The following is a 13,583-nucleotide window of genomic DNA, read 5'->3' as shown; positions in this document are numbered from 1 at the left end:
TTGTGTGGTACTGCACATGTTGTGTAGCATCGCTGTTACTGTTATCACTTTTGGGAGTAAAGAGCAGTCCTCCCTTTGATTGATGAATGTCCCTACAGTGCAGCTTCCACGTGTCTCCTTATTTCGCTCTCCGCAATAACACGGTAAACCTTTTTTTCTTTTTCACCCAATTTGGAATGCCCAATTCCCAGTGCGCTTTTAAGTCCTTGTGGTCGCATAATGATTTGCCTCAATCCGGATGGTGGAGGATGAATCCCAGTTGCCTCCGCGTCTGAGACCATCAACCCGCACATCTTATCACGTGGCTTGTTGAGTGCATTGCAACGGAGACATAGCACATGTGGAGGCTTCACGCCATCCACCAACTCACCACGTGCCCCACCGAGAACGAACCCCATTATAGCGACCACGAGGAGGTTACCCCATGTGAGTCTACCCTCCCTAGCAACCAGGCCAATTTGGTTGCTTAGGAGACCTGGCTGGAGTCACTCAGCACACCCTTGGATTTGAACTAGCGAGCTCCAGGGGTGGTAGCCAGTGTCTTTTACCACTTAGCTACCCAGGCCCCCAACCTCATTATATTTAATTAATGCTTATTGTCATCCACTGTCTTCACTGATCCTGGAAGCTTTAATCTCGACCCACAGAGCAATAGTTTTTAAAACAAAATATTAAAATGCACATCTGATGAACCAATCAGTGATTGTGTAAAATAAATATATCGTTCTGCACAAAACGATTGCAAACAAAATGCAATTATGTAGTGAATCAAGTTGTACATTAAAGATTTTTTTTTTTTTAATTTTCCATCTAACTAAATTACAAATGTTTTTAAAGTTACACACAGATATAATGAAGATGCACTGACGAGCAGCACTATACGGTCACATTTCAGCATTTCACGTTTATGTACAGCATCTCTTTTAAGTAGCACTTAAAGTGCATCCTTGCACGTTCATGTTAAGTGCAGTTTTGGGAAACGCATGTAAAAAAATAACGAACGCTCATAAAATCGCTCGCAGAAAATGCTCTTAACCGCTAAGATCAATCGTTATTGGGAAACGCAGCCTAGAACAGTGGCCATTTACATTGAAGTCTTAAAGGCACAGACAACTTAAAACTGAGCGTTTCATACAGAGGGACAGAGACAGGGTGGAATATTATTATATATGACTACAATTATGACTGTTTTGGTGCAAAAAATCAAAACTTATAAGTGGAACTCGGGGAAGATAATAAAATTATATATATATATAGTATGTCATGACCCCTTTAAAGTTGAAGTGGAAATATCAAATTGTCTTAATAATTACTTTTAATGTCAGGTTTTGGGCTCATAACTCATATTAATTAAATAAAGTATGTTTATTCAATGACTGACCTAGAATCAGTTATCATTTTTATTTATTTAAGCGGTGCTTTTTTTTTAATCTAAAATTGAATTAATTCAATTAAAATTACTACGAAACTTGGTATGCTTCATCAGGATCATGATCTGAGGGTTTTGTACTCTCAGCTTGGAATGTCTCTTTGGCATTGCTTAGATGTGTCAACTAAATGGCCCAGTGGTTAAAGCATTGGAGTGTTGCTCAAAAGGTTGTGAATTTGAGTCCAGCAAAAAATGGTTTTAAAATGTGTATTTCTGTTGATCTCTGAGTCTTCATGTTGTGCATACAACAATGAAGGCTGCAATTCACTGTATAATTCCTGCTTCAATTTAAATCTTCTTAGCTATAACAATATTTTATCAGCAAACATTAAGTACTCTCAACTTGGAATGTCTCTTTGGCATCAGTCAGACTTGTTGATTGTGTGGCGCAGTGGTTAGTGCTCTGGATTTCAATTATAAAGAATGTGAGTTTGACTCCACAAAGGATGGTTTTAAAAATTTTACTTTGGTTGACCTTTGAGTTTTCATGTTTTGCTAACTATAATGTAATCCTTACTTCACTGCGTAATTCCTGCTTCAATTCAAACCACTTTTATGTACCAAAAACATTTTTGCAGCAACAATTTTGTACTCTTAATTTTGAATGCCAATACAAAGCTGAATGTGGTGACAACTGTGCTTAGGTGTGCTTATTCACAGCTTGGTATGTCCCTTTGGCAGCTGTTTACCTTCTGGCAGCGTGGTGCAGTAGATTGTGTGCTGAACTGTGGAACAAAAGATCCTGTCATGGGGTGACATGTGAAGTAGTGTGAAGGGGTTACTTTGTATGTCATATACATGCAATGTGTTGTGCTTACTATTGTGCAATTCTTGCAGTTTCAGTGCTTGGCCCCGTAATTGCTGCTTGCTGCTATATTTTTCATTTGTTTTTCAACCTTAATATTTGTACCAGTTACAGAGATGCCCTGTGTACTTTGTTACCATTAAGACTGATAAACAGACTACTGCAGATAATAAATAAAACTCCTCATGGTGGTGCAAGATGGTTTACCATTATTTGATTATCGGGGAAAATAGTTGGCATGAATCACATAAATTGTCCCACATGTGAAAAACTGTTCAGGTAGTGTATGGTAAAGATCAATCTCAACATTCAATCCTAAAATAGAATTTGGTCATCAATGGATGTAGAGGACAGAAGTAGAGCTTAATGTCATTACAAATCAAATAGACTTGTAAAATATATATCTTTGAATGATACCTGGAAACAATTATCCAACTTTGAGACTTTGGTGTGACCTATTTGTGAGAGCAATGACAAACCCAAATGGGAGCAGCCTTAATAGGGCTGAAAATTGAACACCAGATAAAGCATCATTATTAATGTTTTTAATTAGGTATCAGAAAAAAAAAATCACAGCCCCAGTAGGGGTGGCTTAAAATATCCGTAACTCTTAACTTATCTCCTGAGAGTCTACTTCAGATAGATTTTGGTCCTTTATGTATAGAGAGACAATGGGTAACACTCTAAACCTGCCATTTATATCTACATTATCTTATTGCTTTCATATTATAGACTGGACAGCATGGTGCTAAAAAAGATTCACAGCTATTTCTATGCATATTTGCTGTGATCCGACAGACAGCCTCATTTAGATTTCAAAGCACTGACCACAGCAAAACCAGGCAACATGTTGATGTGGTAAACTAAATCTCCAAACTTTGTTTTCATGTTATGTCCTTGAAAAGTAGATCATGAACTCATCTAAAAATTCTACTCACCTGTATAGAACTAGAAATAATGTCACACCCCCACCTAATTTCTTACCACACATATGAATTCAACATTTTCCTGAGGGTACAGTTGGAGTCTCAATTAGTTAGAGATTTGCCTGGGGCGTATTTGATCTAAATACAGTAACACCACTGATGATAATTCAGCCAAGTATGGTCTAAAGGACTACCGGTATGATGCCACAAAGATAACAATGATGCTGTCAACTATTTAAAATTATTTAATTTAATCATTCTCAATCTACTGTTTTTAAAGAGAAACTTTTACCCAAAAAATTTAATTCAGTCATCATTTCATGTTCATCCTCATGTCATTCCAAATCTGCATGACTATTTCGTGGACCACAAAAGGAGATGTTTTGAGGTTCACGCTGCTCTTTTCCACAATGAAAGCATGCAGTGATCAGGGGCTGTCAAAAAAGGACAAAAAAAGCACCATAAAAGAAGTCCATATGTCTTGTGCACTACACTCACTGAGCACACTATGGTCCTAATAAAGTGCCCGACGTGGTCTTCTGCTGTTGTAGCCCATCCGACTCAAGGTTCGACATATCGTGCATTCATAGATGCTATTTTGCTCACTAAAATTGTACAGAGTGGTTATCTGAGTTACCATAGCCTTTCTGTCAGCTCGGACCAGTCTGGCCAATCTCCTTTGACCTCTCTCATCAACAAGGCGTTTCCATCCGCAGAACTGCTGCTCACTGGATGTTTTTTGTTTTTGGCACCATTCTGATTAAACTCTAGAGACTGTTGTGCATGAAAATCCCAGGAGATCAGCAGTTACAGAAATACTCAAACCAGCCTGTCTGGGTCCAACAATCATGCCACAGTCGAAATCACTGAGATCAAATTTTTTCCCCATTCTGATGGTTAATGTGAACATTAACTGAAGCTCCTGACCCGTATCTGCTTGATTTTATGCATTGCACTGCTGCCACACGATTGGCTGATAAGATAATTGCATGAATATGTAGGTATAGGAGTTCCTAATAAAGTGCTCAGTGAGTGTATATTCCAAGTCTTCTGAAGACATGCAATACAGACTAAAATTTAAGTGGTTATTAACTGAAAATCTTGCCTCTCTGCCATAGCTCTCAAATCTGATTTGTGCTTATGCATATTCAAACTTGGCACATCATGATTGGTTGCGAGACATGCGAGAACCAATAACGTTTGGTATCACTGCCAAGTTTGAATAGGTACAAGCGCAAATGAGATTTGAGAGCTACAGTAAAGGCAAAGATTTTCAGTGAATAATGACTTAAAGGTGCTGTAAGTGATTCTAGCCATTCTGGAATTTCCACAAGCTGAGACGTTGGATTAGCCACACCCCCTCTTTCCAAAAGATACCAAATAAGCTTTATTGGGACCGACACTGAGCAGAAACGGTTGTCAAAAACAACAGCAGCAAAACAGCGCCCTCAACTGACAACTGTTATGAACAACATGGCATAAAAATGGCATTAAGCCTCAATAATTCGCTGCAACTACAATGCTATAAAAAAGCGCAAAATGATTGACAGGCAGAGACCGCGGCCCACGGGCAAATTTTTGTTTGCTGTTTACAGTCTAGTGCTGTCACAAAGACCAGTGACATATCTCAGGACACTTATTTTAGTGATATCTTTCAGGGAGTAGGAAAATATTTGCATACCTTTCCATGAAAAAATTCACTTACAGCACCTTTAAATTTAGGTGTGTTCCTCACACAAAGGAACTGTGTGGGTTTAGAAAATTTGGAATATAGCAAACAAGTCACATGTAATAGTCATAGTCATATTATTTTCCTTTTTGGAGCTTGAAAGATTGTGGTCACTGTATGCTTTTGCTGTATGGGAAAGAGCAACATGAATATTCTTAAAAAAGAAGATAGAAAGACATACATGTTTGGAACGATATGAGTTTGAGTAAATGATGACAGAATTTTAACTTTTTCTGCGAACTATACCCTTGAGTATCATACATAACATCCTACGAGTTTGGTTCACATGCACAACATAAACATTTGTTATTTATTAGTTTGGTAATCAAAGGGATCAAATATATTCACCAATTCACATTGGTAGATTGATTGTTTTTGGCATTTTACTGAGTGCGAATTAATGAGAATACATGCAGCTATAGAAATGGGATCTTTTGGACAAACTTTGATGGCCTCTAACACCTCCTCCAAAAATTTAATGAGGGCATGATGCTAAGCCCCACCCTTCAAGTGTCAGCATCCTCTGGGATATCACCTTCATAAAGAACTGGGACACTGGCACTGTTAAAGAATCAGTCACGTCTCTCTTTGTCTGTAAGAAAAGTCCTCCAGTCTGCTCTGACTTGGTAAGTACCCTTTTCGATCCATCTGTTGAATTTCCTTCCATACCCATTTCAAATTTGAAAACAGTTCTGTGGAATTTAAAGGACAGAAACAGCATCATTTGGCTTTTGTGTCATTTGGAAGTTAATTTTTTTTTCACATAAAATTTGAATTAACATAGGGAATATTTAGATTAGTCTATTATTGCATCATAGTCCAGGGGCCGGATTCTTAAGAACGTTTCATGAATCTGGTCCCTGATTACTGAAATGTTTTATTGTGTTTACATAATGCTAATGGTTCAACAACTTCTCAGGTAGTAAGCGTTTAGCACTTAATAGGAGTTTTCAGTACCTTACCATTGGAACTGACTGAGATGTTGATAAAAAAGGAGTAATTTAAGATTTGTGAAAGCAAATGCTTGGTGTTTCTGAATAGAATAGCATTTGGTCGAGGACCAACCAAGTTTCAAGTGTCAATTTTGTTGGATTTCATTTTTACATTTATTTACTTTGTTTGGTGGATCATTTAAGTGTTAAAATGTGGTACTTTGACAATGAAGGGGGGAATACGCATTTAAAATTAAATTAAAATTCCAATTTTTTTTTTTAATGTTATAACCCTAGCAGTGTTGGTTGTAATGCATTACTAAGTTACTAATTACTGTAATTAAATTACTTTTTAATTGAAAAAAAAAGTAAAGTAAAGGATTACTCTTAATTTTTCAGTAATTTAATTAGTTACTTCTGATGTATTTGTGTTAAATACTGTATAGGCTATAGGACAATTCTATATAAAACAATAGTGAATTTAAAATCGAAATTTAACATCTAATGTTAAAATATATGTTTTCTAATTTAACGCTGCCCCCTTAATTTCTTTGGCCAGTTCATGAATAATTTATTTGATTTTATATGATTTATTTGAAATAATTAAAAGAACAGTTTCATGTCTATCCTTGTATTTTTCATCTGGTCAAGATTGATAATGGTTTTAGAAAGTAATTAGTAATAAGTAATGCAATTACTTTTCAGACAGAGTAATTAGGACAGTAATCTAATTACACTGTAGTAGATGCAATTAGTAGTTAGTAATTAATTACTTTTTTAGAGTAACTTACCCAACACTGAACCCTAGATAGCATGACAAAAAAAACATTAGGCAGAGATGTCATTTGGAGGGAGTTTGAAATCCCAAATAGATTTTGTTTTGTCCATTTATTTATTGCCCTCAGGTTGTGTCAGATATCTAGGATGACCCATCAGTTTCCTCCCCTCACCACTGAGCAAAAGAAGGAGCTACATGAGATTGCTCTGCGCATAGTATCTCCAGGAAAAGGCATCCTAGCTGCAGATGAGTCCATAGGTTAGTGTGACTTCATCCGGTTAATTGGCTTATTTTGTTGTCAGTTAGTACATTTACATGCACTTTAAAAGTTCCATTTCAGTCGGATTAAAACAATAATTCCTCTTTTAAAAATGTCATGTAAATGTTTATTGTGAAGTCAGACGAACACACCTAGATAATGCGATTGTAATTCGGCTTCGTCCAGCATGTTTACACGTTAATCAGACCACAATCGGCCTCTGCATTGTTTGGGTGCTCCGAAAGACAAGAGGAGATGTGCTGCATCTATTTAATACTTCCTCAGTTGTTTTCCTTTCTTACAGTATTCGAGTATGCATAGTGTCATGTAAATTTGGAGAGACAGATGAAGACTGTAGCTTGAATATGCAAAATCCTGTGCATTTATAAACTGTACTGATTTTGAACATTGTGGTCTGGTTCTAAGAAAGCACAAGAACTCACTTTTTTTCATTGGATGTTCTTACAGGCAGCATGGGGAAGCGTTTGAATCAGATAGGGGTTGAGAACACAGAGGAGAACCGCCGTCTCTACCGCCAGGTGCTCTTCACTGCTGATGATCGCATTGATAACTGCATTGGTGGAGTGATCTTCTTCCATGAAACACTCTATCAGAACTCTGATGACGGCATTCCATTCGTTAAGCTGATAAAGGACAAAGGCATCACTATAGGAATCAAGGTATGGCATTTTGCTAGGGTTCACTGGCTTAGCAGTTAATGCGCATACTCTGACATGAAGAGCGATGGTGCTCATGCGGGCACTGTTAGGTCAAATCTGGCTTGCAACTTTTCCCAGCTGCACTCATGGCCTCATTAGAAATTAAAAAAAAACATTTTATCCTCTTAAAGCTAAAGTGTACATATTTTTTCCAGTTTTTCAGATGTTAAAATACTTTACCCTATCCCAGCTTAATATGCACTATTATAAGAAAGCCGTTTGTAGGTTGATTCTCCCTAAAAAGTGTAACGCTGTGGCTCTGTGGCACTTTCAACATTGCAATCAGTTTCTATGAATTTCCAGAGCAGCCCAACATAGCAACATTGGCTCAATTAAAGGGATAGTTCAGCCAAAAATGAAAATTCTCTCATCATTTACTCACCCTCATGCCATTCCAGATGTGTATGACTTTCTTTCTTCTGCAGATCACAAATGAAGAGTAGAAAAAGAATATCTCAGCTCTGTAGGTCCATACAATGCAAGTGAACGGTGACCAGAACTCCAAAAGCTCCAAAAAGGAGATAAAGTCAGCATAAACATAATCCATCAGACTCCAGTTGTTTAATGAATGTCTTCTGAAGTGATCCAGTTGGTTTTGGGTGAGAACAGACCAAAATATTACTCCTTTTTCACTGTACATCTGGACAGCAGTCTCCTTGGCGATCATGATTTCAAGCTCGATTACACTTCCTACAGCGCCATCTAGCACTCTGGGCATGCGTCAAGCACTAGGAAGTGTAATCGAGCTTGAAATCATGATCGTGCCTAGAGACTGCAATGACAAAATGCAGAGTAAAAAGGAGTTACATTTTGGTCTGTTCTCACCCAAAACCAACTGGATCACTTCAGAAAACATGAATTAAACCACTGGAGTCTTATTGATTACTTTTATGCTGCCTTTATCTGCTTTTTTGAGTTTCAAAGGTCTGGTCACTGTTCACTTGCATTGTATGGATCTACAGAGCTGAGATATTCTTCTAAAAATCTTTGTTTTCAGCAGAAGAAAGAAAGTCACACATCTGGGAAGGCATGAGGGTGAGTAAATACTGAAAGAATATTTTGGGGGGGTGAACTATCCCTTTAATGGCATAATATAATAGGACAGTCTGTTTGGAATATGACCAGTGGAATATGTGAGAAGTGTTTTGGAAACCTGTTAAAAATCAGTCATTGTTTTTGTAATTCTGCTTGTGTGGCGAGAAATCATACATTTCACCTTAAAAAAAAAACATGCTGATTTATAATTTTTCTTTTTTTGCAACCTTGTTTTTGTCCTTCTCAGGTTGACAAAGGAGTAGTCCCCTTGCCAGGCACTAATGGAGAGACCACTACACAAGGTAAATCAATGATGGCTATTCTTTGGATCTGATTATCCACTCATTCATTTAGTTTCAAAGTGGGTGAGAGGTGTAAATTTTGCTAAATCAATGTGTTTTCAACCAAACATTTATTAGTGTGGATGTGGCCTCAGAAACACTGTAGATCAGTTTGCTTAGTGTACTAATTTCACATTAAAGTGCCTCGATTCTGAGGTTAGCTTGATGTGTTAATAAAGTGAGGCAAAGCTCTTCTGACTCTTTTAACAGGTCTCGATGGGCTCTCAGAACGCTGTGCTCAGTACAAAAAGGATGGAGCTGACTTTGCAAAGTGGCGCTGTGTGATGAAAATCAGTCATACAACCCCATCCAACCTGTGTATTGAGGAAAATGCAAAGGTTCTCGCCCGCTATGCTAGCATTTGTCAGCAGGTAAACCATCAGTAAGGGTAAATAAACAAAAATAATTTGACAGGCTCCATTAAATTGCTTGATGAGTGTAGTTTTCTTTCTTTTGTTGACGTATTTTCTTTTAAAATAGAAAGTTTTGGTTGGGACATATCAAATGGTTAGTCCTTTTTTTTGTAATAAGCCTTTAGTTATGTTACAGCCATGAACCATGATTTGCTACTTGCAGCTCGGTTGCAGCTGGTATAGCCCACTTTTTCAGCCATACTGGTTCCAAAAGTATTTTTCCCATTAGTTTTCCATAGGGATGACTTAAACCAATCAGCTCCAAAAAGAATCACAACATTACAAACTTTGATTTGAAGCAATAAATGTGACAAAAAGACAAAGGTCTTGAGAGAATGAACTACAGTCCCATGAAGCACTGTGAATGATGTAATCAAATAAAAAATTAAAAACAATGGAAAAATGTAAAACTATTGATTTAAAAATTTTGATTATATGTAAAGAAACAATATATTAAAAAAAATATTAAATAATCAGCCAATCGTGTGGCAGCCGTGCAATGCACAGAATCATTCATTCACAGGTCAGGAGCTTCAGTTAATGTTCACATCAGAATGAGGAAAAAATGTGATCTAAGTGATTTCGACTGTGGCATGATTGTTGGTGCCAGACGGGCTGGTTTGAGTATTTCTGTAACTGCTGATCTCCTGGGATTTTCACGTACAACAGTCTCTAGAATTTACTCAAAATGGTGCCAAAAACAAAACAAAAAATCCAGTGAGCGGCAGTTCTGTGGACAAAAACGCCTTGTTGATGAAAATGGCCAGACTGGTTCGAGCTAACCAGTCTGTACAACTGTAGTGAACAGAATAGCATCTCAGAATGCACTACATGTCAAACCTTGAGACGATTGGGTTACAACAGCAGAAGACCACGTCGGGTTCCACTTTTGTCAGCCAAGAACAGAAAGCTGAGGCTGCAGTGGGCACAGGCTCACCAAAACTGGACAGTTGAAGACTGGAATAAAATAAGCCTGGTGTGATAAATCTCGATTTCTGCTGAGGCACACAGATAGTAGGGTCAGAATTTGGTGCCAACAGCATGAATTCATGAACCTAATCTGCCTTGTGTCAACAGTTCAGGCTGGTGGCTGTGGTGTAATGGTGTGGGAATGTTTTCTTGGCACACTTTTGGCCCATTAATACCAGTCAATCATCGCTTGAATGCCACAGCCTATTTGAATATTGTTGCTGACCATGTACATCTCTTCATGGCCACAATTTACCCATCTTCTATTGGCTACTTCTGGCATGATAATGCACCATGTCACAAATCAAAAGTCGTCTAAAACTGGTTTCATGAATATGACAATGAGTCCACTGTCCTTCAGTGGCCTTCCCAGTCACCAGATCTTACGTGATGCAATCATGTCAACATGGACCAGAATCTCAAAGGTGGAACTTGTGGAATCCATGCTGTGAAGAATTGAGTTTTGAGAGCAAAGGGAGTCCCTAACCATAGTGTTCCTAATAAAGTGCTCATTGAGTGTATATGAGTTATCATTAATAATCTATTGCCCTATGGAAATATTTAAAGGGATTTTTACTTCTGGAACCAGACTTTTGCACTCTATTGGGTGAAGGCATTCTCAAAACTCCAATTTTGATTTAAAGATGAATGGATGAGACTAATATTAGTGGAAATGTGTTAGAGCTTATGCTTTTGTATATCCAGCATGGGATTGTACCCATAGTGGAACCTGAGATCCTACCTGATGGAGACCATGATTTGAAGCGCTGCCAGTTTGTCACAGAAAGGGTCTGTTTTTATTTTAACTTTGTTAACTTCTCAATACACTTGACACAATACAAATACTGTAGGTGTAATCATCATATAGGCTACCGGGTTTGATCTGGCCTAATTGTCATTGACTCAGGTGCTTGCAGCAGCTTACAAAGCCATGTTTGATCATCATGTGTATCTGGAAGGCACACTACTTAAGCCCAATATGGTGACCCCTGGACATGGCTGCCCAACCAAATACAGTGCAGAGGAAGTTGCTATGGCAACGGTTACTGCCCTGCGGCGCACTGTCCCACCTGCGGTCACAGGTATGGATATATTAAAAATGTATTTGCAACTTGCGCATACAGTACCTGGTTTCTAATTTACTGAAGATCCTGGACACTGCATAATTGTGGACTTCCTTCACTATTTAGGAGTGACATTTCTCTCAGGAGGCCAAAGCGAAGAGGAGGCTTCCATCAACCTGAATGCCATCAATAACTGCCCACTGGCGAAGCCCTGGTCTCTCACCTTCTCATTTGGCCGAGCTCTGCAGGCCTCAGCTCTGAAGACCTGGCGTGGACAGAGAGAGAATGAGACCGCTGCAACTGAGGAATTCATCAAACGAGCAGAGGCATGCGAACAAAATGTATTCCTTTTTATATTGTATTTCTTTACTGGCTCTCTCATCTGTTTTCTATCTTTGTCTTGTCTCCTCAGATCAACAGTTTGGCATCTCAAGGGAAGTACACTGTTGGTGGTGACAGCAGTGGAGCCACTGGTCTATCTCATTATCTCTCCAGCTATGCATATTGAAATGCCACTCTCTCCCATACTCCAGCATTAGCTGAAATGTCACTGCCACTTACATATAAAACACTTAACTTATGTAGATTGATTATTTATTATTAACTCATACATGTGATGTTAATACAAAATGGCACAAGAAAGTCACCACAGTGAGTTTTTGTGGATTTGAGATTTTGTGATGTTTTCTGCTAGTCTTAAAAACATTATAAAAAGTAGCTTCTGTTGCAAAGACTGTGCTTTAGAAAAATAATGAAAATGATGCAGCTGGCAGGTTTATTAATAAAGTTACAAGTGACTCTGTAATAGAGGTAGACCGATATGTTGGTTTTCTGATTAATCAGTGCTGGTGGTTGCTTTTTGGAACTATCGGTTATCTGCAAAAATAAATGTCTGTGTTGCCAATAGTTTTTTTTTATTTTTTATTCCTCTGTGGCCGCCGCTGAAGGAGTCTACAGTTAGAGCAACTTGGTTATACAGTGTAACAGCGTTCTTAAGAGGTGAAATATGAACAGTCAATGACTGACAATATTCATCCATTTTTTTTAATCCTCACTTCAATGCAAATTTTGTTATTTTGATTAGTTAATCCGTGTTCTAAATTAAAGCGAGTGCATAAAAAGAAAAATGTGACTATTTGGAAACTTGCCCCGTCAGCACATACACTGTGTCCCCAACTTCATATCTTATGATTAATAATAAAAAACTAATTTGATGAAATATATATACAGTATATATTTACATTAAGTCCTTAATCTGATGAATATATAGGCTCTAAAAATCTTAATTTGGTAAAAAGTTAAATATAATAATAGAGACACGTCTCCATCATTTCAAAATAAGAGTCCTTAAATAAGTGTATTTCAAGCTTGTTCATAGTCCTGGGTTATGCTCCAAATCTTAATTATTTTCTGGTTTTTACTGAGATTTTGGTTGCACAATAAACTGCATCTGGGATTGTATACTTTTTGGACTCCTGGTCATAGCAAGGAAAAGCTAAGAAAGTTTTTTTTTTTTAACATTCTATAAATCAATTTTAAAAACTATCGGCCGATTAATTGGTTATCTGCCTTTTTCACCACCTTAGTTATCGGTATTGGCAAAATCCACTATCGGTCAACCTCTACTGCGTAATATTGATCCTTATCACTTACATTTAAGGGTTTTTGTTCATAAGGTTCTAACTTGTGCTATGCTTCCGAATTCCACCCATTCATCATTTAAAAGCTTTAATAAAGCCTTTCTTCTGATGAAGAATAACAGCATGGATGACAAGTTTATGACTTTATCTACTACGGCAATCCTGTATGTTTGGCGTGAATGCATTATTGACTGTGTAACTGAATTGCTGACAAACTGAAAATACTGCAATAAATTTGTGAAGATATATTATGTGCTTGGACCCCAATCTTTCAATGTAGAGTACTAATGATCAGCATTAATCAGATGGTGACTTTTTGCTACATTGACGTTACTCCGACTCAAAGAATGAATTAAAGGGATATTTTACCCAAAAATTAAAATTCTCTCATCATTTACTCAACCTCATGACATCCCAGATATTTTTGACTTTCTTCTGCTGAACACAAAGATATTTAGAAGAATATCTCAGATCTGTAGGTCCATAAAATGCAAGTTAAAAGGGTCCAAAATTTTGAAGCTCCAAAATGCACATAAAGGCAGCA

General features: G+C 37.6%; 1 protein-coding gene across 1 annotated transcript; it reads left to right on the top strand.

Moving 5' to 3' along the window:
• Window positions 1-5,451: 5,451 nt before the first annotated feature.
• LOC127422347 (fructose-bisphosphate aldolase C-A-like) lies at window positions 5,452-13,285 on the top strand. Its single transcript, XM_051665804.1, has 9 exons — window positions 5,452-5,515; window positions 6,727-6,857; window positions 7,327-7,538; window positions 8,860-8,914; window positions 9,164-9,324; window positions 11,041-11,124; window positions 11,243-11,417; window positions 11,526-11,725; window positions 11,812-13,285. The coding sequence occupies exons 2-9, from the start codon at window positions 6,746-6,748 to the stop codon at window positions 11,905-11,907; spliced, it is 1,095 nt and encodes a 364-aa protein (XP_051521764.1). The 5' UTR covers window positions 5,452-5,515; window positions 6,727-6,745; the 3' UTR covers window positions 11,908-13,285.
• The last annotated feature ends 298 nt before the right edge of the window (window positions 13,286-13,583 follow it).

This window comes from Myxocyprinus asiaticus, chromosome 31 (assembly GCF_019703515.2).
Source record: "Myxocyprinus asiaticus isolate MX2 ecotype Aquarium Trade chromosome 31, UBuf_Myxa_2, whole genome shotgun sequence".
Lineage (NCBI taxonomy): Eukaryota > Metazoa > Chordata > Actinopteri > Cypriniformes > Catostomidae > Myxocyprinus > Myxocyprinus asiaticus.
This window is presented reverse-complemented; position numbering and strand designations above follow the sequence as displayed.